The 27,746-nt window shown below is 39.2% G+C and overlaps 1 protein-coding gene across 5 annotated transcripts in view; it reads right to left on the bottom strand.

Moving 5' to 3' along the window:
• The window catches only part of LOC122563199 (chemokine-like protein TAFA-5), a 347,115-nt gene that overhangs the window by 259,738 nt on the left and 59,631 nt on the right, over positions 1 to 27,746 (bottom strand). For all 5 annotated transcript variants that reach the window (XM_043716746.1, XM_043716744.1, XM_043716745.1 and 2 more), the window contains exon 2: positions 5,576 to 5,725. In XM_043716746.1, coding sequence (XP_043572681.1) covers positions 5,576 to 5,725 — 150 coding nt within the window. The remainder of the gene's footprint in view (positions 1 to 5,575; positions 5,726 to 27,746) is intronic.

Here is a 27,746-nt window from a genome sequence, read left to right as displayed (position 1 = left end):
GCTGGTACAATTACAGCATTTTAAAGGCATCTGGATGAGTATATGAATCGGAAGGGTTTAAGAGGGATATGGGCCAAGTATTGGCAAATGGGACTAGATTAGGTTCGGATAATTTGTCGCCATGGACAGACTGGACCGAAAGGTCTGTTTCTATGCTGTACATCTCTAATTCTGGAAAGGGTGAAAATAGATAAGTCCCCTGGGCCTGATGGCATTTATCCTAGGATTCTCTGGGAAGCAAGGGAGGAGATTGCAGAGCCATTGGCCTTGATTTTTATGTCCTTGTTGTCTACAGGAGTAGTGCCAGAAGACTGGAGGCTAGCAAATGTGGTTCCCTTGTTCAAGAAGGGGAGTGGGGATAACCCTAGTAACTATAGGCCGGTGAGTCTCACTTCTGTTGTGGGCAAAGTCTTAGAGAGAATTGTAAGGGATAGGATTTATGAACATCTGGATAAGAATAATGTGATCAAGGATAGTCAGCATGGTTTTGTGAAGGGCAAGTCGTGCCTCACAAACCTTATTGAATTCTTTGAAAAGGTGACAAAGGAGGTTGATGAGGGGAAAGCGGACTTTAGTAAGGCGTTTGATAAGGTTCACCATGGTAGGCTACTTCAAAAAATACGGAGGTATGGCATTGACGGTGAGTTGGAGGTTTGGATTAGGAATTGGCGGGAGGGAAGAAGACAGAGGGTAGTAGTTGATGGCAAAGTTTCTTCATGGAGTGCCGTCACTAGCGGTGTTCCGCAAGGATCTGTTTTGGGACCATTGCTGTTTGTCATTTTTATAAATGACCTGGAAGAGGGGTTAGAAGGTTAGGCAGCATCTGAGGAGCAGGAGCATTCCTGATGAAGGGCTTTTGCCCAAAATGTCGATTTTCCTGCTATTTCTGGAAAATGCATGAACATACAACTGCTTGCGGAGCCTGCAGCCTTCTGAAGTCAATGTCGAGTTCAATAGCTTGAAGGCTTGCCTTTACCACAGCCACCACACACTAGACCTCATCATCACTTGGTCTGCTATTAAACACAACCCATTGTTAGTCAATAGCAAAACCCATTAGAAGACATTCATCCTTCTAATCAAATAGTTGTCTACTCTAACTGCTCTTCTCTCTCTTTGGGTCTAACCCCACCTATCATTTACTCCTTAACCCGACCCCTCTCCCTATCTTCTGCATAGCTTTGGGGCATAGCTTTAAATTAAGGGGTGGTAGGTATAGGATAGATGTTAGGGGTAGGTTCTTTACTCAGCGCGTCGTGAGTTCATGGAATGCCCTGCCAATAGCAGTGGTGGACTCTCCCTCTTTATGGGCATTTAAGCGGGCATTGGATAGGCATATGGAGGATAGTGGGCTAGTGTAGGTTAGGTGGGCTTGGATCGGCGCAACATCGAGGGCCAAAGGGCCTGTACTGCGCTATATTCTTCTATGTTCTATGTTCTATGATTCTAAGTAGTGGAGTGCCACAAGGATCCGTTCAGGATCTCAATTGTTTGGTACATGAATTAATACTTGGAGCAGGCTGCAAAATATACAGTATCCAAAATTGCTCATGGTACAAAGATAGGCGAGAGGACATGTCACTATGAGGACAGAATGAATCTGTAGGAGACATGGATAGATTAGGTGAGTGAGTAAAGCCTTTTAGATAGATCTTCATGTAGGAATGTGTGAAGAACTACATTGGTAGGAAGAATCAAAAAGCCAATTGTTATTTAACTTGAAAGAGATTTCAAAATTTAACAAAAATACAAAGCAGAGGGGTCTGAGTATTCTAGTCAGGAAACCAAAAAAGGTTAGCATCTAGGTGTGGCAAGTAATTATCGCAGCAAATGGAATTGTAGCCACTATTGCTAGGGGATTGGAGCGTAAAAATAGGAAAGACTTGATACATCTGTACAGAGTACTGGTGAGGCCACACCTGGAGTACTGTGCCAGTTTCAATCTTCATAGACAAGAAAGGACAAACTGTCATTGAAAGCAGTCCAAAACAGATTCATTATGGAATCTCTGCACTGTGGAAGCAGGCCATTCAGCAAATCGAGACTACACCAATCCTCTGAAGAGCATCCCAGCCGGACCCACCACTCCTGTAAGCCTGCACCTTTCATGGCTCATCTACCTAACCTATCACATCCCTGGACACTATGGGCTAGTAAAGTGGCCAATCCAACTAAAGCAAACATCTTTGGACTGCAGAAGGAAACCAGAGCACTCCAGAGAGACATTTGGAGATTGTGCAAACTCCACATAAGCCTCAAAGGGTAGAATCAAACCTGGTTCCCTGGGACTCTGAGGCAGCAGTGATTACAACTGAGCCACCGTGCTGCCCTAAAGGCTGAACTGGAAAATGAAAGAGTTAACATGTCAAGAATAGCTAAAAACATTATGCTTTCATTCATTATGGTATTGAAGAATGACAGGTGATCTTACTGAAACAAAGATTCTGTGGAGCTTGACAGAGTAGATGTTGAGAAGATGTTTCCACAAGTGCAAGTCTCAACTTAGAAGACATAGTCAAAGAATACGTGGATGTTCAAAAATGAGATGGAAAGGAATGTCTTCTCCTGGTGGGTTGTTATATCTAGAATTCTCACCCCAGAGAGTTTTGGAGCTAGATCACAATGTATGTATGGAGGAGATAGGTAGATTGTTGAAATAATTGGGAAGTTGAGGGATGAGGAGCTGGCATGAAGGAAGACTTGAGGCCTAAATACAAAGAGAATGTGATTCGATAAATACAGACAAGGAACTGGAATTATAAACAATATTATATACATTATGCACTTTAATAATAGAGGACTAGGACTATTTCTGGGTCCCAACCTCTCAGCTTTCTGGGAAGACTTTCCAGAGGCACCCAGTTAAGAGGCTTGCTGGCTTGGAAACATGGTACATCTGTCAAAGCTGTGTCCTGCATTAGGAGCTCTTACAGGTGATAACCCAGCTCAGGCATGATCACATAGTGAAGGGGTAGTGTCAGGTTACTGATCCAAGATTAGCTTCTGTGAAATTCCTTTTGGGACCACCTTCTATCTTCCCAAAATGGAACTGGGGAGATGTTTCCCAGCATTCATCAAGCTAGAGATTTGAGACAACTTGGAAGCAGGAATTGTGACAGATGCTCATGAAGCCGTAGCCATTGCAATCACCTGGGAAACTGGAATAAAGAAAAATGCACAGGTACCTTGAATCAGGAAAATAGGTTCAGGAGCTGGAGGTGGGGAGAGAGGCACCCAAAGTACAGTGAGAGGTGCATGGGAGGGAGCTATTACAGGCAGACAGAACAATTTTTTTAAACTAATCACACGACACAAGGAATAGTTGTTAACTCATTTGTGTCCACTATATTTAGTTATTATTTTACCATTCGTTATCAGGGAGTGGAGTCATTGGAAGTAATGGGTGAAACAGATTAATGTAAACATTAATGTGAAAACTGTACCTCATACAAAGCAGTGTGTGTACTTAACTGACAGAAACAAACTTCAGTTTTTACTAAAGTTTTGACTGTGAGAATAATACAGCTAAACCGTAGTGCACTTTCACAATAGCATTGCGTAACTCTCAACCTCTGTCAACCAGGCAGCAACAGTGAAGGATCTAACATTATAATGTATTGAACATGAAAATAAAGAAAGAGTTTCACAGTAGCTGTGAAGTGCTAAATATCACAGCAAATCCAGATCTCAGAATTACAATTAGTATCTATTACGTTTCTTGTGTACTAGGTTGTGGTTGTGGACACAAACACCAGACAGTACCAACGTCATCAGCAAGGACAACATCCCCAAACAAGTACACCTGTGCCTCACAACCCACTTCACCTTCATTGACAAGACCTACAAACAAATCAACAGAACACCCATGGGATCACCAATATCAGGCTTCTTAGTAGAAGCAGTAATACAGAGACTAAAAACCTGAACCTCAACCTGAGCTAGAAATCTTCTCAAAAATTTCTTGTGTACTCTTTAACATTGATGTTGAGATGTTTAATTATGTTACAATCAACATATCCTTGCAATAGGGGCAGTTAGCTCAGTTGAATGGACCCCTGGTTTGTAATTCTGCATTATACCAAAAGCATGGTTTAATTCCTGCACCAGCTGAGGTGACCATGAACGACTCTCCTCAACCTCTCCCTTTGACTGAGGCATGGTGACCCTCAGGTCAAACCACAGTTGTTTCTCTCTCATGGGAAAGTAGCCCTTTGGTCTGGCAGGATTATGGTGACTGGCAAGGCAATATCTTAGGAGAGGGTGGCTGGAGGGGGACTCTTGGCAAGACAGTGGCAGTGGCCTGGTCTGGCAGTGAAGCCAGGGACTCTTGGTTGCAGAGCAAGTGTGGATACAGCGTAGGACCCATCATCATTTTCCACTTGGTAACTCTAAACAGCCTTCTGGACACAATACTGAGTTCAACAATTTTATGGCTTCAAGTACCTTCTCTTTTGTCATTTCCCTATCCTCACACACTATCACATGGTCTGCTATTACTCATCATCGTTAGCCACTAATTGTCCCCATTACTAGCTATTCATTCTCCCAGGCTGATCATTATCCACTCATTTGTCTGTCCAAGTGTTCTTCTCTCCTTTTGGGCTTTATCTCCATCTATCATTTATTCCTTACCCCTCCCCGCATTATACTCGACTCAAAAACCAACTATTTCCTCGCTACCATCAGTTTTAAGGAAGGGTCACTGGACTCATTTCTCTCCACAAATGCTGCCAGACCTGCTGACCTTTTCTAGCAATTTCTGTTTTTGGTTCTGATTTCCAGTATCTGTAGGTCTTTCAGTTTTTATTTCCTACATTGGCGGGTCTGGCAGTGGAGCAGCGAGGCAGTGGAGGAGGGGTAGTGATGCAGATGGTTTTGGTAAGCCAGCCCAGTGCTTAGGACTCTGGCACAATGGAGTTTTGAATGTATTTTACTGTATCATTCATTGTAAAATACAAGTGATAATAAAGAAATCATTCATTCATCACTTTTATTCATGCAATAAACCTAATACATGATTTCTTACTTTCTGATTTACAGAAACTTGTTAACTCAGTACCATAAAATAGATTAGAAATATGTGTCATGGTAGTGCAAAATGTAAAGCATTTCAATGGCTACCCTTTATTTCTAGCCAGACATTTGGTTTTGGTAATATTAATGGATTGAATATTGGTATCTGCTGTGAGACTGCCTATTTTGTATTGTTAAGCAATGGGAAATTCTACCTTCGTGTTCAATATGGGGGATTGTTTTATATAATTGGGCCAAACAAGTTAAATTTCAGGTGACAAATACTTTCTTGTCATTATTAAATAAGGCACCGAAGGAGATAAGGCAGTTATTTGACATCCTTTGGTTAAAAGTTTCATGCAAAAAATTAGGGGTGGCATTCTTTAGTTATTTGTAGAATGTGTGTGCTTTCTTAGGCCAAAAGGCCTTTAATTAAAACTGATTCATAATTGTTACTGAATTAGCAAATAAAATTATTCCATATTCTGGACCTTATTCACAAACACCAAAGCCATATACATGTTCAAATGGTTTCCCATCATTCCACCTCTTCGTCACTTACCATCCACACAGGCTGGCTTGGCTCTCGTTGTGCCAGCAATCTGTCCTCTCCTACAGGCACATCGTGCAGTTTGTCTGGCTATTGTTCTCCGTGGTTGACTACTATCTCTGTCCAAGGTAACTATTTCACATGTACCCACAGCCAGTTGACCTGGAATAAACCATACAACATGGGAATCAATTTGAGGGATTTTAATCCTGAGCTCCTCCCCAGTGGCATGACTTATATGTACAAAATTATCACTCTGGAGGAAAACAAACCAGATTCATTCAATATTCAAATTGCAAATAAAATTTCCTCTTTGAGAATCTAATTATAGATAGTGTGATGAGCTTTGACAAGAAACAACGACAACAATTTACAAAGACTTTAAAATGTGTGATGAATCTGTAATTGTTTTAAAAACATTTGATAAAATCTTTAAGCGTTTGCATTCATTGTAAGGGGATCAATTGAGAGTCGCTTGGGTAATAAGATGTACTAGTCCAAGTGACCTGGCAACCCTTGATCTGGGAAGTTGTACCAAAGGGATATTGAGATATGGAAAGTGTGTAGCTAGCTAGACACAAAGAGGAGATAGACCATAGAATTTTACAGCGCAATACAGGCCCTTCAGCTCTCGATGTTGCACCAACCTGTGAAATTAATTTGATGTCCATCTAACCTACACCACTACATTATTATCCATATGCATTTCCAATGCCCACTTAAATACCCTTAATGTTGGCAAGATGCAAGACAGGAGTTTGGAAGCTATTAGCATTACACCTACATAAAGAGAAACAGAAAAGCTATTCCGAAGCTGAAAAGATTCCAAAGGAAATATGCCAAACAGAGAAAATGCACAGGTGTAATACTATCTACATGAAAGCTGCTGGCTGTGGAGAATTGACTTACTGCTGCAAGGAAACAGACTGGAAATCAACTCGACTTGAAGTTGCCGGTGTTTGGTCTAGGGTGGATAAAGTTAAAAATCACACAACACCAGGTTGTAGTCCAACAGGTTTATTTGGAAGCACTAGCTTTCCATCAGAAGTCAACTTGGGGGAACACTGGAAGGTGGAATGTCAATCTACAGACAAAATAGGTTACTTATCAACTCAGATACAGTAGTCTCTTTGTATCTGCTATCCCATATATATTTCATATTGAATGAATCACATATTAATTTATGTTGATTCTGACTTACATTGAAAAGTTAGAATAAATGAAAGTTTGTTTAGTAAATTACTTCTTTTAGGGGTCAGTAAGTAAACTTAGTTATCTGTATTTATGGTTTCTTTCTGGGCATCGTACCATTAGCCTGTGTGTGTCATTTCCTGAAGTGATGTGTGTTGCTGTTGAAGTATTAAATATTACTGTAATCATGGATTTTCCATTAATTTTTTTCAAAGTTACTCAGAGGATACTTTTGCTTTGGTAATGATGATGAAACTGTTAGCAATTCGCACTATTATTTCATTGAAACTGACAGCAAATTTAGAAGTTGATAGAAAATCAGGATAATGTGGAAAGTCAGATGTTGCCATCAGTGTTCCTCTGTAGGATGCACTGTAAACATTGCAATTAATGTTAGTCAGTCTCACTGTAAAAACCTTTGAATACATTACAACTTATTGAATGAGCTGTAATTGAAGTTTAGTGATGACGTGGAGGTGCCAATGTTGGACTGGGGTGGACAAAGTCAGAAGTCATATGGCACCAGATTATAGTCCAACAGATTTATTTGAAGTCACTACTAGAATTATAGAATCCCTACAGTGTGGAAGCGGGTCATTTGGCCCATTGACTTCACACCGACCTTCCAAAAAGCATCCCACCCAGATGTCCCCTACCCCTGTAACCCTGCATTTCTCATGGCTAACGTGTCTAGCCTGCACATCCATGGACACTATGGGCAATATACCGAATGACAATTTACTTTGGTCAACCCGCCTAACTTGCACATCTTTGGACTGTGGGAGGAAACCAGAGCACCCAGAGGAAACCCAGACACAAGAAGAATGTACTAACTCCACACAGACAGTCCGCCAAGACTGAATTGAACCCAGCTCCCTGGTGCTGTGAGGTTGCAGTATGAACCACTGAGCCATCGTGCCCTTGAGGAAGGCAGAAAAATTCTGCTCAGCTGCAATTCTCAGAAGACTACTATTTAATTGTGTCTTGGCTAACCCATAAGGAAAGCTTTGTCCAGAATGTTTCATTGAACAAAAATACAAATACCTGAAGGACTCATGTTGTCTTCTTTTTTTACTTATTGTTCAGCAGGAAGTGGGGAGAAAGAAGATGGTGTTGTTTAGATCTCAAGGCATGTTTCCACACGAATAGCGTTCACCCCAATAACACCAATGTGACAAATGCATGAAAAATAGTGTAATCACTGCAAGATGTTTACCAAAAGGTCTAGCAAGAGAATAGGTCCTTACACATACTATATCATTGCTGTTTTCTAAATGAAACAAATTTTCCTTAGAAAGCTTAGCATATCTGAACCTTTACAGATAGCTGCTTGATTGAAATTAGACTGCCTGTGGTGCAATTAAATCTGCTTGGTCTCAAATAATTTCATTTATTTCTTTCTCCTCCAAAAAAAAATACAGGAATATTTAAATGTTCCTACAGTCTGATTTTTAATTGGAGCAATGGAGTTTTGCCAACAAATGTCTGAGCAAAATTAAATGCTTAACAGTCAAAAATCCAGAGTCAAAATCCATTTTTATTGTGAAAATATCGATGGTCTTTCTTTAAGCTGTCACTTGTTATCTACTCAGGAGCATCCTCATCTTTGAAAAAGCTCATCATTCATTTCATATGGATGCACTGAGTGCTTCACAATTTTCTGCACAGAAATCAGGAAGTCCCACTTGCAATCCTTACAGAGCCATTTCAATGGAGCTTGAACATATTTCGTATGCCAGCCAAATTGACCTAAAAGGTCAACTGGAAGATGGCACACTGCACAGGAGGAGGTCATCCAACAGCTTGATCTCTGCCCCATTTGCCAGTTCCTGCTCACCCATGTGGAATGCAAAATATTTCCTAAAGAGCCTTAACCAATGAGGAAGATGACAATTGACAGAAACAGTCAACTGTCACAAACCAGACAAGTCATGCAACATAAAAATAAATTATAAAAGTGCATTAAATTGAATTTCACTATGTCTGACCCACATTATATATATATATTTTTAATATTATTCAGGGTACAGCACAGTGAAAATCTTAATTATCAAGCAGTGAAGGTGGTTAGCATTCATACAGAGAGTGTATTTTCCCATATGTATATCTTTTCATTAGAATCCCTAAAAGGTTATGCATCATGCCTGTCGGATATGTGGATGTGTTACTATTTCAGTTATCCTGGATATTTTTCCTGACAATTATATTGGTAAGGAGGTTAGTAACGGTTAACTGTACTCTTAAAAATAGCACTGGCCTGAAGACAAAAGTAACAATCTCAAATTTGGTAGCAATGTCCTCAGGCAAGGTGACAATAACAGATGGGGATTGGGAATAGCAGGCATAAGGAAAGAAGCAACAACATAAAGATAGAGCTGAATGAAAGTGGATGTATCAGAAAATAGTACTGTCTGTTCCAATTTAGATTATGTATTTTTCTAGTTAAATTGAGTGAGCAACAGCAGTTGTTTTCTGGCAAATAGATCAAATTATTTCTCTACCCTGGAACTAAATTAATCCCTCACATTATTATTCTCTTTTATTTTCGTCATTACTCTATATAGTGTCCGAACATTACAGTTTTACCTGTCACTTAGTTAGATGTCCCTGTCTGATACATTGGAAGTGTTCCTTCAGATATTGTTGTCCCTCCCAGTGATAATCCATTTAATCTAAAACTTTCATTTTAATAATTCAGATAACCAACACTTGAGTTTCAATTTGGCCTTCCTTTTAACAATGCAATAATAGCTTGTATTTATTTAGTACATTTGACGTAAAACATTTAAAGATGTTTAAGGAAATCCCTGACTTTACAGTTGCCTGCCATTTTAATTATGTATCCTCCTCCAGCTGACATCTCTGCCTTCAGATTTTTTTTAATGTTCCAGAAAAGCTCAAAACAACCTCAAAGAATAGCATCTCAACTAACAATTAAACACTTCACAGCCTTCTGACTCAATATTGACAACATCAAATTGTAATCTCTATCGACGTCTCCCATTTTATTTCCTTACCTTTGCCTATGTTGATCTCAACCTTCTTTTTCTCATGTTTATCTTGGATGGTGGATACTTCATTACTCTGTCATTCACTCCTCCTCTAAGTCCTGTTATCACTCCCTTTGGCTCAATCCTACCTATACTTTTGTCACAAACTGTCTTCTCATCTTCTGCCTGATCCCAGATCTTCCCTGTGTTTATTTGCTCATCCTCAACAAAATAATTGTATTACCACCTTTTTTAAATTCTGATGAAAGGTCACAATGTAAAATTGCGGAGCGTTTCAGAGAACACCTCTGGGACACCCGGACCAACCAACCCAACCACCCTGTGGCTCAACACTTCAATTCCCCCTCCCACTCCACCAAGGATATGCAGGTCTTTGGACTCCTCCATCGCCTCCATCGCACAACAGACGGTTGGAGGAAGCCTATCGCATTTCCGACGCCCCTCCCCCAAGTCCCTCCTCCCTACCTTTTATCTTAGCCTGCTAGACAAACTTTCCTCATTCCTGAAGAAGGGCTTATGCCCGAAACGTCGATTCTCCTGTTCCCTGGATGCTGCCTGACCTGCTGCGCTTTTCCAGCAACACATTTCCAGCACACAATGGATTTAGCCATCCAGCACCCAATCTGACTGAAATATATCACCTTACTTCCCTTTGTTAAAGCCTCTCAATTACACAAAGGTTAACTTGATAAGAATGAGAAGTCCAAACATTTTTATGTACACCTAGCAGTCATTATTTCCAACTTTTCTGTCATCACCTAAAGATATGTACAAGGAGCTTGCACACTATTGTATGAGCAAGATTGCCAACATACATTCAACTGCCATTGCCACTCATTCCTGATCCCCATTTGCCTCTTAACCCAATAATGCACTAGGGTCTCCTTTGCTCTGTTGAGTTAACTTCTGGCTCATACAGAGTGACAAACATGTTGGTCCTTGAATAGATCCACTGCCATCTGCCTGATGTATCTGTACACTTGATGGCGGATCTATCATGTGACCAATGGTCACTTTGAAAAATCCTGTGCCAAATAAAATTTAATATATAACCATGGTGACACTTAATGCACATTGTCAGTTGATCAACCTTCAACAGGTGACATAGCTATGTGGTCACATCCTTTGTCAGGAAGAAATATTTAAAGAGTAACATGCTTAGAAAATAAAACAATTAGTAAATGCAGATTGTGGGGAAAGGATGCTTAATTGCTAAAGTATAGTTATGCCTGTTTCAGTATGCTTTCAAGAACCTCACCAAAACCATGAAATAATTCCAATTTTGCAGTAAACAAATTGAGATGGAAAGCCATGTGGTTTTAAGGGATGTAGCTTCAATTTAAAACACTCCAATATAAAGCAAAATGCTTAAACGGCTAGAAAAATGTATACAATGAAAATATTATTAAAGCAACATGACGTGTAATATTTTAAGAAGCCTATCCCTACAGGCCAGGCACGCTGACTTTTAAATAAGTGAGAAGCACAGCCAATACAAAGACATTGCAGAAAGTTCAACATTTGACCAGAAACCAATTTTTGTTTTTTGAAACCTAAAAAGGAATATAGCCACAATAAAACACTTTTCAGCCACCCATGAACTATGGCCTGTTCCAAACAACATAGCTAGCCTGCAATCCTGTACCAGCCTGCCTCCAATTCCTCAACTTATATATATTCTTAGGGAGGCTCTATTCTGCCCTAAAACATTTTGCATCAGTTATGAAATCTCCAAAATGAAAATACATGTGGATTTTTGTCATAAATCATTTTAATTACTACACCTGCAAACCAGATAGTTAAAAATAAATAACTGCTCCTCTCAGGCAAAAGTAACTCTTCAATTAATTTACTTCTGAGAGATTTCATTAAAAATAACTACAGAGAACATTAGTAGGAAACAATTAATGCTGATAAAGGCACATTCTTATCCTTGTATTTCACATTATAAATGCTTCCCACTCCTCAGCTTGCCCCATTCACAAAAAGGGAATCCTCAACTCTTCCGGCCATGATAGTGACTGCCTCAGTCCCACTTTGAAGAATAAAAGTTATTCATTGATTTGAATTCTGAACCTACGGCTATGTTTTGTGAATTTCATGTATAAATCTCTTCCTTCCAGTTCTTCCCTCTCCAACATAAGCAGAACAGCCCACTCTGATTCACAAACAACATTCTGATTATCACAATGGAGTAAATTGCATTTCATTCTTTCCAATTTGCTGAAGCATTCAAGTCCACTATACAACTCTCTTTCAATGTCTCTTCAATACTGCCCTGCTCTCTCTCCTCCAACCAGTCTTCAGACTATATCCTACAGCAGGCTCATTTGTTTCTTCAAGTTCCTGAAGGATAAATCCGATTCCCTTCTTTTCTATGTTCTGTAATTTTCTTCCAAATTGCCCTCCAGAGGCTGGTGGTGGTGAACTGCGGGTTGAAAAGCTACAGTCCATGTGCTGTAGGTACACCCATAATCCTGTTGGAAGGGAATGCAAGGATTTTAACCCAGTGGCATTGAAGGTATGGTAATATGTTTCCAGGTCAGAATGGGGAATGGCTTTAAAGGGGAACTTGCAGGTGGTGGCATTCAGAATTATTTGCTACTCCTGTCCTTCTCGCTAAAAGTGGGGTCATGGGTTTGGAAGGTGTTGTCTAAGGAGCCTTGGTGAATTTCTACAGTGACCTGTAGATGACACACACTGCTGCTGGTGACTGTCAGTGCTAGAAGGAGTAAATATTTGTGGATGTGGTACCAAGAGAGTTGTTTTGTCCTGGAGGGTATTGAGCTTCTTGAGTATTATTGGAGGCATTACTCATCCAGGCAAGTGGGAATATTCCATCACATTCCTGACTTTTGCCTTGTAAATGGTTAGCCAGGCTTTGGAAGTTCAGATGTGAGTTATTTATGGCTGGACTCCTAATTTGTGATCTACTTTTATAGCCATTGTATTTATATGTCTAGTCTGCTTCAGCTGTGGTCAATGGTAATGAGGTAGTGATAGTGTGGGATTCAGTGATGGGAACACCATCGAACATCAAGGGCCTCACAACTTGAATTGAGGCCATTCTACTCCAGCAGTTTTCTATGACAATTTTAGAATTATGAATGAATCCTTAGAAAACCTAATTGACTATTTTCTACCTATGAAATACAGTCAATTTAAGTTGGAATTTTCAACATTATAGTGAGTAATCATTTGATAATAAGAGGAATATGGAAGAAAGCAATGTTCGTTGATGGAAATAGTTTGCACCAGATTTGCTTTTCCAATCTGTTCTAAAATCAGTTTAAAAATAGCAAAATCTCAATGATTGTCAAAAAACATTGTCTGGATCAATCTTGCATAGTGGAGAAAATGCGTGTTTTATATAGACAGTACATCTGTCCATTTATATACACACACTTACTGATCAATTAATCATTACTTTGTGATTCTTTGAGGCACAGCGTCTTTCTTTCAGAATATCTGAAATAGAAGCTGAAGGAGACCATTCATTCCTTCAACCTGCTCAACTATTCAGAAATATCATGGTTGTTCTGTTTATGTTTCAAATTCCACATTCCCATCTAGCCCGATAATGTCTGAGTACCTCATCTACTAGAATCTGTCTACACCTTAAAAAGATTTAATGACCCTTTCGCCACTTTGAGTTCCAAACTTGCAGTGAAAGGATCTCTGCACATCTCTATACTACAAACTGCAATACCAATGTTAAAAATATGGTCCCCAGTTCTGGACTGACCCACAAGATGATATACCTTTTCATGTCTACTCATGATCTTATACACTTCAACCGTCATCCCTTACTTTTCTAAACTCTCATGGAAACAAACACAGTTAGCCCAACCTGTCGTCATGAGACAACTCATTCTTTCCAGATATCAATCTCCTCTGAATCATCTCCAAATCATTTGCATCCTTAATTAAATAAGGTTACCAAAATTGTACACCATATTGAAGATGTGGTCTCACTAATGTCCTGCATAACTATAGCACAACAGAGACATACAGCACGGAAACAGACCCTTTAGTCCAACTCATTCATGATGACTAAGTTTTGCAAACTATTCTAGACACATACGCCTGTGTTTGACCCACATCCCCCTGTTCATATACTTATCCATATGTTTACTTTTACATCCCATTACTCTTTGGGGATGATTCAGAAGAGATTCAGATCCAGAACTAGGGAGCACATTTTTAAAATTAGTAGTCAGGCTACTCAAAAAGGTACTCAAATGTTAATCAGTGGTAGATGGGAATGTGGAATTCAAACCATAAAAATACCTTTTTGAATGGATGAGCAGGCTCAAGGGTGATTGATCTACTTCAGCTTCTATTTTAGATGTAAAACTCAATCACATTGTGTCCTTGCTGCCTAATGATGCCTGTATTTTGAGGGAACTACTTAACCCTATCGAACTATGCAATACTAAGTAGAATAAAACTTGCTGTCTGGTCAGTTCCAGAACAGGCTGCTCAAAGGAACTCTCTCAACTCTATGGTCTCCTGATTCATTCTATCATTGCCAATCTCATTTTTCCAGTTTATATGTAGATTAAACTCAGTAATCCCTTTATCATGAGCACTCAATATTTATTGTGTATTTTGCACCACTTTGGGGTAGCTGTCGCGGTGGGGGGAGGGGGCTTGAGGTCTGCGTACCACTCCCACACATGAATTCTTTCCCATCTTTATGACAACATAAACTGATTCTATATCCTGATCTCCTTAAAAAAAGGTGATTTCTAACTATTACAATAATACAATCCATGAGTACCAGTGCTATCCCTCCACTTTTACCCTATCTTCCTATAGTTATTGAATACGTCTTGATATTTGGACCCAATCCTTGCCATCTTGCAACTACATCATTATAATGGCTGAGACCATATGTATTCACTTCAATGTCTGCAAAGAATGTGTTTAGTTTGTTATGAATGTTACATGCATTCAGACACAGAGCCTTTAGGCATTGAAATTTAATTATTATTCTAATATCTAGCCTTGACTGTTAATGCATTCTCGCTTTTCTTTTCTCAGTCACATCCTGCCATTTGAACCCTCCCTTCCCATATTACTTCTTTCCTGCCTTACCTTTTCTCTACTTTGTGGTATGACTCGTCTTTCTGCATTTGAACTCTCGCCCACTGTATTTAGTTTAAAACTCTCCCTACTTCCTTATTCTCTACTGACTCAAAGGCAGAGCATAAGCAAGTTTGACCTTTGTCTTCACGCAACCCTGGGTTTGATCAAAAACAACCAATCAATCTTAGATTTTCACTTTTCAATTAATTATCACTTAATTGCCAGATACAGCAACACTGCCACAAACTCATTCATCCCAACAAGGGCAGCTTTTAACACCACTGACATAGTAACTTGTCAATTACTCCCATTGCCCAGGAAGTGATTTTCCTAACCTTGACCTAAATGAATTGTAAATGTGTTGCTTTAAAAAAGCATTAACAATTAGCAGTGAAATTATTCCAAGATAATTAGCACCCTAAATTTGGGGAAATCTAATTGAATAAATTATAATAATGAATACTCTTCACACAATATGCCTAGAAGCTGTTAATGTAGCAATTAATCATGCAAAGTATACTCAGTTGTGAAATGCACTTTCAGGCTTCCATTACAAAATAATTCTGTAAGTATTACATGACCAACTAACTTCTTTGGATCAATCTTCATGAAAGCTATGTTATAACAATTCTGCATAAACTCTACAAAATAAACCAGTTGATCATTTAACTGCCTTTAAAAAGTGTGTTGAAATCTACTTTGTCCTAGTTTGCAGCAAGACAATATAATCACAATGAAGTCAATCAAAAATTAACACTTCAGGAACAATAAAATATTAGTTTGTCAATGAATTCCAATAAAATGTTACATTAGACTTGATCTCATATGGGCTTTGTGTAATCTTCTTCCTAGGATATGACGATTCTGCATTTGAATCATACAGATCATAATGAACCGATTAGAATCTTGCTATTCTGATGGAAAACTCATTCGGATGACAATCATCTATACGATAGTGCAACTAGTTGCTACATCAACAGCAAGATCGCACATGCTATTAAGAAATAGACCGGATAGCAGCACAACATAGTAGCCTAAACTGGTATCTAAGATTTTATGGCTATTGAGAAAAAAATAAGTTTTATGTAGTAAATTATATAGACAGAAGAAAGCTGGAGTCAAACAGATTTAGTCTTTGCAAAATGATTCACTAATTCTATAGTTGCATGAATCAGATAAGATGCCTCTGACCTTAACTTTCAATTTTCTTTTTATCATAGAGTCTAGAAATCTGAGAATGTGTATATAACTTGAGAAAGATGAATGCATAAATAGATTATGACTGCACATCAATTATATGGTAATGTACTGAAAGTGGATACTTTCCCTGCAGCTGCTGAATATTAATAAACGGGAACATGAAAAACAAAGCAAAACAATCCAGATGCACTGTATTTGGAAATTAATGAGATAGATGGAAAGTAAAGTAATCTAATGGCTGAATAGTAAGGAACAATAAAAAAATTGCATACATTTGTTAGAGCTTTTTGGCAACCTACTGGGGTGTAATTTTAAAGATCAGAGATATAAATATTTTCTCATACTTACGAACAGCTATTTAATATTGTTCTACATTGTGTTCTGAATTCTGCACAGATCAAGTTGTGAATGGACTACAATGAAACCCATTTGCAATTTCAGTTTGATAACTGATGATTATGTAAATTGAATTCATGTAGATGCTTCCAATCGAGCATTTTGCCACCCAGAGGAAGTGGTAGATACAGATAGTTACAACATTTAAAAGACATTTAGACAGGTATGTGAATAGGAAAAGCTTAGAGGGATATGGGCCAAGCGCAAGCAAGTGGGATTAGGACCAGCAAGATGGCTCAGTGATTATCACCACTGCCTCAGCACCCGGCACCTGGGTTTGATTTCAGCCTCAGGCAATTGTCTGTGTGGAGTTGGCATATTCTCCATATCTGCATGGGCATCTCCCATGAGTTAGGTGGACTGGCCATGCTAACTTCACTATAGTATCCAGGGATGGTAGGTGGGTTAGCCATTGGAAGTATGGGGTTACAGGAATGGGGTTGTCCTGGGTGGGATGCTATTGAAGGTTGTTGTGGACACAGTGGCTTACTTCCACACTGTATAGATTCTATTTATTCTAGTTTCAGTTTTGGAAACTTGGTCAGCATGGACAAGTTGCACTGAAGGGTCTGTTTCCATGCTGTATGACTCTATAAACAATAGATGTGATCCTGGAAAAGTAAACATGGTTGCAAATCATGCTCATTTAATTGCAGGAAAATATTCTATCTTACAGGACTTGGAGATAAAACACAATATTAATATGTGATCCAGTGCAGGATAATGGAATCTTCGTAATGTCATTCATAATTTCAATTGAGTAGATAATATAGTGGCTGTGATTCTAGATGAGCAATCCAGAGACCTAGATTAATGATTCAGATATTCAAGTTCAAATCCCACCATGGTAGTTTGTAACTTTGAATTTAGTTAATCAAATGAATCTGGAATAAATAGACAGCAGTAATATTGGAGAGATCACTGTTGTAAAAACCTAAATGGCTGACGAATCTCCTTAAGGCCAGTGAATCTACTGTCTTTGCGCAGTCGAGCAAACATGTGACATCTAGAATGGCCAATCAGGCTGTTCAGTTGTACCAAAATCCCAATAGAAAACAGGAATAAAGCCAGGTCAACAACCCAGCAACTTCAGATTCATCTACAAGATACACTGCTAAGAAGTTCTGACCAATATCTAATTTAATGCAGCACAAACTGTACAAGCAACTACACATGAAACAAGCTGCTTAATCTGCAACCAATTACCAAGCAACTCAGTAGTACCCCACAAATGCACAATTTAGGAGCATATCACCTAGCACCTAACATGAGAACCCCAGCTCCAAGTCACACATGATCATATTTATCGACTCTATATTTGTGATATATATAAAATTTTGCCATTACACAGCACAGGGATGGTTCACTTAGCTCAACTGATTAAAGTGTGATGGAAAATGACACCTATAGCATGGGTTCAATTCCCTTATTAGATGCAATAATTCAAGGGAGACCTGCACTCTCACTTTGTTCCATACTTGCATGGTGCCCCTTTAGATATATATAAAACCAATTATATAACTAATGAAGACAACTGGTGGCAATTGTGTAATGAGTGTTAGCACTTCACTAATGCTTCAAAACTCCAGATTAATCCTCTGGGGAAATGATTTCTAATTCCACCATGGGTGTTAAAATTTGAACCTAACGTAAGCATGGGCTTTGTGGTACAGTAGTTGTGTTTCTATCTCTGAGTCAGAAGTTCCAGGTTCAAGTCCCACCAACCTTAGACATGGGTCTGAACTGATTGATTAAAGAAAGATTGGTGTGTATGGTTCTTTTGTGGGATATGGTTAATTACCACTAATTTCTCCATCTTTACAATGGGTGAAACATTTCTCAATGCATTGTTCAGCACTGATCCAAACTATTTATCGGGTAACTAGAGGCACGGTGGCTCAATGGTTAGCACTGAAAATATATACAGAGCTCTACAAATGCAATGTGAATTGAATGGCAGATAAGTACCCAAATTGTGGTCTTCTGAGAAATTGGGGCATGGTATCTCCCAAACCACAATTTCCCTTCCCACGTGGTTAAAGATGCCCTCCAACGCATCTTGTCCACATCCCGCACCTCCGCCCTCAGACCCAACCCCTCCAACCGCAACAAGGACAGAACGCCCCTGGTGCTCACCTTCCATCCTACAAACCTCCGCATAAACCAAATCATCCACTGACATTTCCGCCACCTCCAAAAAGACCCCACCACCAGCGATATATTGTCAGCAGAGGTCTTGTTTGCTGGAATGTCAGCCTTCTTGAGGGAACAGGATCGTCCTTTGTCTTTACTTCAATGGTACAACATATAAACTTGGTGCCGCTTCTTTCAGCTATTTCTTTAATTAAAAAGTTTCACTGTATTGGAGTGCACACTCTTATGTGGAGATTCATTTATCACAGAATATTCAGTTTCTGGCCTGCTCAGGTTTTGGAAATCATACTATTTCTATGCTTGATCCATTGTGCTTCTCCTTACTGGTGATGTTAGGGGACCTGGCAATAGCTATGTCATTGTATGTTCAGAGCTTTCTTTTGTTGGAGTTATTGATTTCAAGATCTTGTGGGGCATTACGTTTGCTTTCCTCCTCTCTCTACAAGAATCTCAGGGTGTCCCTCTCCCACTGCAACTCCCAAGGTCATTTCCTTTGTACTCTAGCTACTCTCTCCCCACCCCCACCCTCCTCTAGCTTATCTCTCCACCCTTCAGGCTCTCTGCCTTTATTCCTGATGAAGCCCGAAACGTCGATTTTGCCTGTCCTCGGATGCTGCCTGAATTGCTGTGCTCTTCCAGCACCACTGATCCAGAATCAGGTTTCCAGCATCTGCAGTCATTGTTTTTATCTCCCAAAGAATGCCCAGCAGCTGCTTATGGGTCCCTGGAGTTGAAAATAGGTGTGGGATGGGGCTCACGTAAATTAATCTCAGGAGATGGTGGGAGTTGGGAGGCTACTTGGACTGCCAGCAGTCCCGGCTGGCTTAATGAAGCCCAGAGGAATATATTTGTACCTTCTAGCCCCACAGAAATATAAAATATTGCCTGTGGGCTTTGATTCCATTGGTCTGACAGCTTGTAACAGGTAGAATGTGGAAAGACACACTGACTCATACTATTCTAAAATAGCCAGAAAAGTCTAACTACAGTAAAGAATAGTGTTGATGCACAGCTATTACTTCTATGTTGTAAAACCTTGGACATGAAATGCTTCTGGGATATAATCTAATTGTTAATTTGTTGCAAGAGCATGATTGACAACTTTCCTGAAAGTTCCACACACTGATTCTTGTCAATAAATAGGACCACAATTTCCCTATTAAAATGGGCTGCCATCTGACTCATCATGTCAGTACCTGCATCCATCAGTACGGGAGCAGATTACAATAGCAATGGTTCAGAATGTCATTCCACATCATTTTCAGAATGCTAGCATTCTGTATTGTCTGCAGCAAGGCTCAATGTCTCCTCGTCCCACTTATTCGTCTATTTAAATCTCAAATTCACTGAGGAATTACAATAATAGAATTGGTCCTTTTGTCATATTTCATGATATTGTGTAGTTTGAGATACATGTGCACATTAGTTCTTGCTCAACTGTTGATAACTCATTAGCATGAATTTACCATAAAAGCTGCCAATATCAGAACTATTTCTGCTTTACATGTACAAATCTGTCAAACAATGAAGTAGTGGTATCAATGACGAGGTGAATGTTTACACGAATAAGCTGTTTTCATGGCTTTCATTCTGAACTTTGTTTTCTTTTCTTTTAATGCTACCTTAAGAATGCTGTTTGATGGCAGTTGCCTGATCAATTTTCAATTGCCCACTTTTTTTATACCACCCAACATCATTCCCTGTCATTGAATTAATTGTTTTGACAACATTGGACCAAACTCAATTGGTAACCTGAGCGTAAATTTAAACTAATTGGTTAAATTCGAATTGTCATCAAAACAGGAACAAACACTCAGGTATCCCTTTAACAGCCAATTGTTACATGTATCTATTTTGGAACAGCTCGTTTCCCAGCTTTTCCATTCAGGCAGCTGAGCCTGGACTTTAACTTTGCTTCAAAGTTCAGAAAACACTATTTTAAAGTGAACATGCTTGCATTCGACCTCATAACAATATATTGTTGTTATTTCAGAACTTGTGTTCTAAAGTGGAGAAAAATGGATTGCAGATTTTAAGTTCTGCTACAGTCTGACTTTTTCTAGAGGTTTGAAATTCATTTTGAACAGTGAATCCAAAACAGCATGTGATGTGATTTTAGCTGAAGGAAGTCTAACAAGCTACTGGAGAAATAATTGGTAAAGTATTTGTTAAATTGAGATTTACAATCCAGAACAAAAAGAGAAAGAAAGATCATGCCTAGAATATTGTGTGGATCCTTGGTCTCCTTATTGGAAAACAGATGTTCTGCCTGATTCCTGGGATGTCAGGACTGACGTGTGAAACGAAATTAGATCAGTTAGGACTATATACACTAGAGTTTAAAAGAATGAGGGAGGATCTCAGAAATCTATAGAATCCTAACAGGACTAAACACAGTAAATGCAAGAAGGATACATCTGATGTCTGAGGAGTCAAGAATCAGGGGGGCACAGTCTAAGGAGAAAGATAGATAATTTAAAACTGAGATGGGGAGAAATTTCTTCACTCTCAGAGTGGCAAGCTGTGGAATTCTCTGGCATAGAAAGACGTTGAGGCCAAAACAATGAATGTTTTCAAGGAGTTGGATATAGAACTGAGGGCTAAAGGGATCAGAGAGAATGGGTGTGAAAATGACAACAGGCTACTGTGTAGAATGATCAATCATGATCATATTGGTGACAGGCCAAATGACCTACTCCTGCTCCTCTGCTGTATGTTTCTGTAACAGTTGAGGTGCTTTTAGCAACAGTATCAAAGCAGTCAGAACTGGGAGAAGTCGGAGTTGTTTAAGCGTCAGCAAAAATGAAATCTTCAGTAACCGAAGGCTGTGCAATTGTCATAAAAGAAGACATCTGACAAGACTACTAAAGACATAGGTTCAATTAACCATGTTAAGTGATAAAAGTGAGATGAGCTCTCAGCGGGAGTCATGGGAAATGACCTTGATTAGACGAAACAGCATCTGGTGAATGTGCGGAAATTTATCAAAAGGAAATTGATCACAGCCATGCTAACTGAGCAAGATGATTTTGTGAGGAGAAAAGGATTGACTCTCACTGATGTTTGAGTTCCTGTAAGGCTATTGCTGGGGTAAAAAGCTACAATTTCTTCTTTCTGATGTTTGTACTGTAATTAGTTTGTTCCAATGGTTCTTGCATGGCACAATGCAGTTTTTGTTTCTTTGCTTTTGTGTAATAAACTTTTATGTTCTTTGTTAAAAGTACATTGAATATGTTCAATGACTCACCTCAATGGCAAATATAAATATAAATGAAACATAAATCCAGATTTCACTCCAAGATCTAACTTATTTAGCATTACCATCAACTGGTAATAAGTCAGTATGTCACTTTCATACTAAGAAGTCTTGGCAGATGAGAGCAAAATCTAATAGTGCTTTATGTTACACAGACAAATCCAAAAATGAATGGTTAAAACAGTTGTCTCTTATGTCCAATCAAATCAGCATCCTTTGGAAACAGCAAGGATAATTTTGTTAGGGCAAAAATTGAGGAATATCATGATAGAGCAAATAAATAGCTGCATAAACATGTAGTAAATAGAAAGTCAAAGATTGGACCATTGACATTTTGAAAATGTACTTATATGTTGTAATCGTAAGAGGGATTTTTACTGAAAAAAGCATGGTTGGAATGCAGAAGAGGACACGGGTAAAGAGTAATACATGGAAGTGATCAGAGATGACCTTATCTGTACTTAATACAATTGGTGTAGCAAGGCCAGAAGATGGCATGGTCATGGTTTTGGCCATGAATCTAACTTGGAAAATTTACATTAGTGAAACAAATTATGAGCATATAAGAGGACAGTAAAGTCAGATAAGAGAGCCATAATAAGTTGAGATGGAATTTGAAATGATCAAAAATGAGAAATTTCTCCATGTGGAGATGGAGTGAAGAAAGCAGAGAAGACAGCTCATTGAGAACAGTCAAGGCTTTACATTTTATTAGGCCACATAATGGCAAAAGTCATCTACAGAAATGAATTAGTTTCATAAACATGTTTGGAAGGTCAATGATCTAACCTGGAAGGCCAGTTTATTCTACTTCCTGTTACTTATTTTCAGGTACTTTTGTGTCAGTTGCTATGGTGCTAAAATTTTAATTCCGCCTATCACAATGGATTTTCCCATGGGAATTCTCAGCTATCTATTAAGATGACTAAGAGGTGGATGCAAACAGGTTACGATGCAACAAAGATGTTTTTCATCGTTCCATAAATACCCACAAAAACAGGGAATTATATAGGCAGAGAAGCCCAAATCTCTACTTAACAAAGAAACAATTTGGAAGTTTTAATTTATTAGGGAAAATAAATTTTCAGCCAAAGTTCACTATAACCACTATGAAGTTACAAACTCATCCAACTTTTATTTATTAGTAGTCATTTCAAAAATGCCATCAGTGACATTGCAAACACAAATCAATTATTAAATGTCATCAGTTTCACCAAAGCCACACAGCTCCTGTCCTTCATTAAGTAAGGAACAGCATAATTGGTTCTAAGGCTATTGGTGTTGCCAGGATCTGCAAAGATTAAAGAAAATTAATTGAGTTTTGACCCGAGTTCTTTGTGAAGGTAACTAAACAGGTGGATGAGGGTAAAGTGATTGATGTAGCGTATATGGATTTCAGTAAAATGTTTGATAAGGCTCCCCTCATTAGGCTATTGCAGAAAATACGGAGGCATGGGATTGAGGGTGAATTAGCTGTTTGGATCAGCAATTGGCTGGTTGTAAGAAGACAGTGGTGGTTGATGGGAAATGTTCACCCTGGAGTTCAGTTACTGGTGGTGTACCGTAAGGATCTGTTTTATAAAAATGATAAACAGCAGTAGCCCTAAATGACCTGGATGAGAGGTGGCAAATAGAGTTTAATGCGGAAAAGTGTAAGGTGATTCACTTTGGAAGGAGTAACAGGAATGCAGAGTTCTGGGCTAATGGTAAGATTCTCGGTAGTGTGGATGAGCAGAGACATCTCGATGTCCATGTGCATAGATCCCTGAAAGTTCCCACCCAGGTTGATAGGATTGTTAAGAAGGCATACGGTGTGTTGGCTTTTATTGGTAGAGGGATCGAGTTTCAGAGCCATGAGGTCATGTTGCAGCTGTACAAAACTCTGGGGTGGTTGCACTTGGAGTATTGCATTCAGTTCTGGTTGCTGCATTATAGGAAGGATGTGGAAGCACTGGAAAAGGTGCAGAAGAGATTTACCAGGATGTTGCCTAGTATGGAGGGAAGGACTTACAGGGATAGGCTGAGGGACTTAAGGCTGTTTTTGTTAAAGAGAAGGTTAAGAGGTGACTTAGTGACTTAGTAGAGACATGCAAGATGATCAGAGGGTTAGATAAAGTGGACAGTGAGAGGCTTTTTCCTCAGATGGTGATGGCTAGCATGAGGGGACATAGCTTTAAATTGAGGGGTGATAGATATAGGACAGATGTCAGAGGTAGGTTCTTTGCTCAGAGAGTAGTGGGGCATGGAACACACTGCCTGCACCAGTAGTAGACTCTCCACCTTTTAGGGCATTTAAATGGTCATTGAATAAACGTATGGATGATAATGGAATAGTGCAGGTTACATGGGCTTCAGATTGGTTTTACAGATCAGCATAACATCAAGGGCCGAAGAGCCTGTACTGTGAAGCAATGTTCTATGTTAAAATGGCATTTCCACCAGCTGATCTTACTGAGTCTGAAGAATTTTACATATCTTCTTGTACCTGGTTGCACTATGATTATAGTTGGTGAAGCTGAAACTATTTTCCCATGCCTCATACAATGTGAAAAGCAAACATTTTGCCAGATTTTGCTTTATTTTCATGGCATCAATTCCCAAACTGCAGATCTTGCCAATTCACAATGACCAGAGATTACGTTTTCTAGCTTCACCAAGAGCAATGGCTGGGAAGACTTTGGTGCTGATGTTAACTGTAGGATATCCATGCTTTGAGAACTGGTGTTGTTAGCACAGCATGAAAAGTCTAAAAATAGCAAGCAATTCTCAAACTGGAATGGTGATTTTGTACACTTTTCACTGTACTTCTGTATCCCTATACTTGAGTGCACATAACAACAAAATCTAATTCTAATTCTAAATTCTAAACTGTAAATATCATTAGGTATTAATCGTATAGTTTATTCTAGGAGAGCAACAACTCTAACAGATTCACTCAAACCCTACCGATGATTGAAATGCCATGAGACCAAAATATAGAATCAATGAATGGTTGCAGCACAGAAATAGACCATACAGGTAACAAAGGATTGCAGAATCCATGAACAGCATTGTCAGTGAACATTTGGGTCTGTCTGTTTCCTAATTTATCTCTCCAGTCTGCCAATAGGCTGAGCTTCCTCGCCAAAGTCAAAATGGACACAAGTCACACAGTAATATGTTTAGACCCTTTACTGTGATCACTTGGCATTTCAATCTGCATGTCTTTCAGTCAACTGTGAGACTTAGTTGGTCCAGTTATAACTCAGAGCCCTGGAAATAAAATCATTCCTCAAACATAGCTATCCTTTCCTTCTCATTTCAAAATACTTTACCTTTTCCAAGAGTGCTGGAGCTGATTTCATATCATGTATGAGTATTATACATGTTATTAATTAATAGAATGGATTATATAACTGACAAAGCTTTTTAATCAGTTTTTATGGGCAAAGCATTCTCAAAGGAAGAAAACAACATAAACTGAAAACTAGTGATTGTCTAAATAAAGAGCAATAACTTTCATTTAAAAATGACTGTCATATCCTGTACCCTTAAACATCATAGTTTCCATTTCTTTCAGTATTTGACAAAGTGGGAACATTTCTGACATATATGCTCCCCTTCCAGAATTTAATCATTATGTACAGTACATCAGGCTCACTTCCATGCTTAAAGTGTGTGCTATTTGTATACTGAATAATTAGCCAAACTACTAATTACTGCTGGATTCCAGACTAAATGTTCACATTAATCATTACATTCTCGAGTAAGCAATTGTTGTATGCATTGAAACTATAAGCCTTTTCTATTCTTCCAGGTAATGTAAAGATATATTAATATTGTACATAGCCTTCAGAAGATTGTAACTATCATTAGCATTTAGTTGATTCCAGTTCAGATTTTACCCAAGGAGACAGTACACTGAATCTTAAAGTTTAGAATATCGAACATGCACATTTCACAATTGCTGTACTATAGCCACAGTACTCTACAGTCCTACTCATTTAAAATGCTGGCCTTCTAATTGAGGTAACTCAATAGGAAATGTCATTATGCTGAATCAAGCCTTTGTAAAGCCTAGCCTGGCTCCATAAAATTTCCAAGCAATTTGATCAGTTTTTGCTTTTTAAATCAACATTAAAAAATCCTTTCACAGCCTCGCAGTGGATATTGAATTATGAATTGGAAGAGAAATAGACTGGGCTGAATCTTTTTTGGCTAAATCCAAGATGTGTCAAGCTTTTTGGGAGGTTTTTCACCATGAGACCTTGTGAGTTATCTCACTAATCTCACTTCATTAAATACCTGCCCTGCCTGTATGGCATCTCACTTCTGCTTTCCACCCGTGTTACTACGTGCCACTCCTGAAACAACACATCACTTAACAGCTATTCCTGAATTCATTGGTAACCCTTGCACCCATGCCATATTTAAAAAGAGAGGCATACATCCAGGCAAGCACTATTAGCTCAGACCTGCCCTGCCTGGTTACTGATGTTTGCCCAGACATGGCAGACAAGGGAAAGTTGGCACCTTGCTTTCCGGGCGGGATTCTGGAAACCCTATTAGATGGGTTGTGTTGAGAACTTCCTTCTGCCTCAGAACTGACACATGATATCACACCCGATTTACCTGAGGTTAACAATCTCAGCTGTCTGGAGAAATGCCCAGTGCTGTAGGAAACAGGTAAATTCCTTTTCCATTTCATCAGAGTAAGGGTCTCTGTCTTTTCTATGGTATCTTACACTCACTCTGCTACTGAACCCACCTCCTACCATGACCTATGCTCTACCAGTCTCAGTGTTGCCTACATTTTTTACTCACCCTCACCCATGCCAACCCAAGATATCTCTAACCCTGAATGCCCTTTGCTTAGCCTACCCATTTGTTCAGTACAATTTGCTACCTGCACCAAAAGGAGAGGCTGTGCCACCCACTTTCAACTTCCATAGTAACTGCAGCCGTCATTCCAGAATGGAAACAGCCCAGGGTATGACAGAAAGGGTCTAGAAACATAGTGTGTTGTGCATCACTCAGCTCCTCAGCCTTTTCAGCAGAAGATCCTGACTCTTTACCACCCTGGGCAGGGCCTGGATTGTATTGGAGGCTGCCATTGACTTACTGTGCTGGTACCCTTTGAGCAAAGACCATTCCCATTGATGTGACTGAGGTCTTCTGAAAACATTGGCAAGTTTCCTGGCTTTGTGTCTTTGTTAAAATGCAATGCAAGACAGCAGTTCTGAAAACAAGTCATAGAAAATTTGATATGTTAACTGTTTATCTCTTCATAGATGCTGCCTGACCTGTTGAGTTTCTCCAGCATACTCAGTGTTTGCAGCAGTAATTTGAGTCTGCTGTTTTTAACTGTGGGGGTAAATGCAAAAAGACAAGGCAATGAAAGACATAGATGCTGCAAACATCTGGGTGGGCTCATAGCATGTGTGCACTTTAACAGCCATAAAATAGTCTGGAGATGCAGCCTGGTCCAATATATTAGCTGGGTGCATGTCCCCAAGAGCAGAGTATCTGGGCTGACATGATCGTTGCCAACATAGCAGTATGGCATTTATTTACAGAAGTGGCCTGTAACTGGATTAGGGGTGTACCATGAGAGTTCTTAGAGAGTGGCACATGTCAGATGCTAATGTCCGTGTTCCTAGAATCTGTGTGGTTGGTATCCATGGAATGTGTCGGGAGATATTGGTGCCAATTTTCACCATGAAGATCATTCAGTACAAGTGGACAAGTTGAATCTGCCAGGTAAAAACAATGACTGCAGATGCTGGAAACCAGATTCTGGATCAGTGGCGCTGGAAGAGCACAGCAATTCAGGCAGCATCCGAGGACAGGCAAAATCGACGTTTAGGGCAAAAGCCCTTCATCAGGAATAAAGGCAGAGAGCCTG

This window comes from Chiloscyllium plagiosum, chromosome 26, assembly GCF_004010195.1.
Source record: "Chiloscyllium plagiosum isolate BGI_BamShark_2017 chromosome 26, ASM401019v2, whole genome shotgun sequence".
Lineage (NCBI taxonomy): Eukaryota > Metazoa > Chordata > Chondrichthyes > Orectolobiformes > Hemiscylliidae > Chiloscyllium > Chiloscyllium plagiosum.
This window is presented reverse-complemented; position numbering and strand designations above follow the sequence as displayed.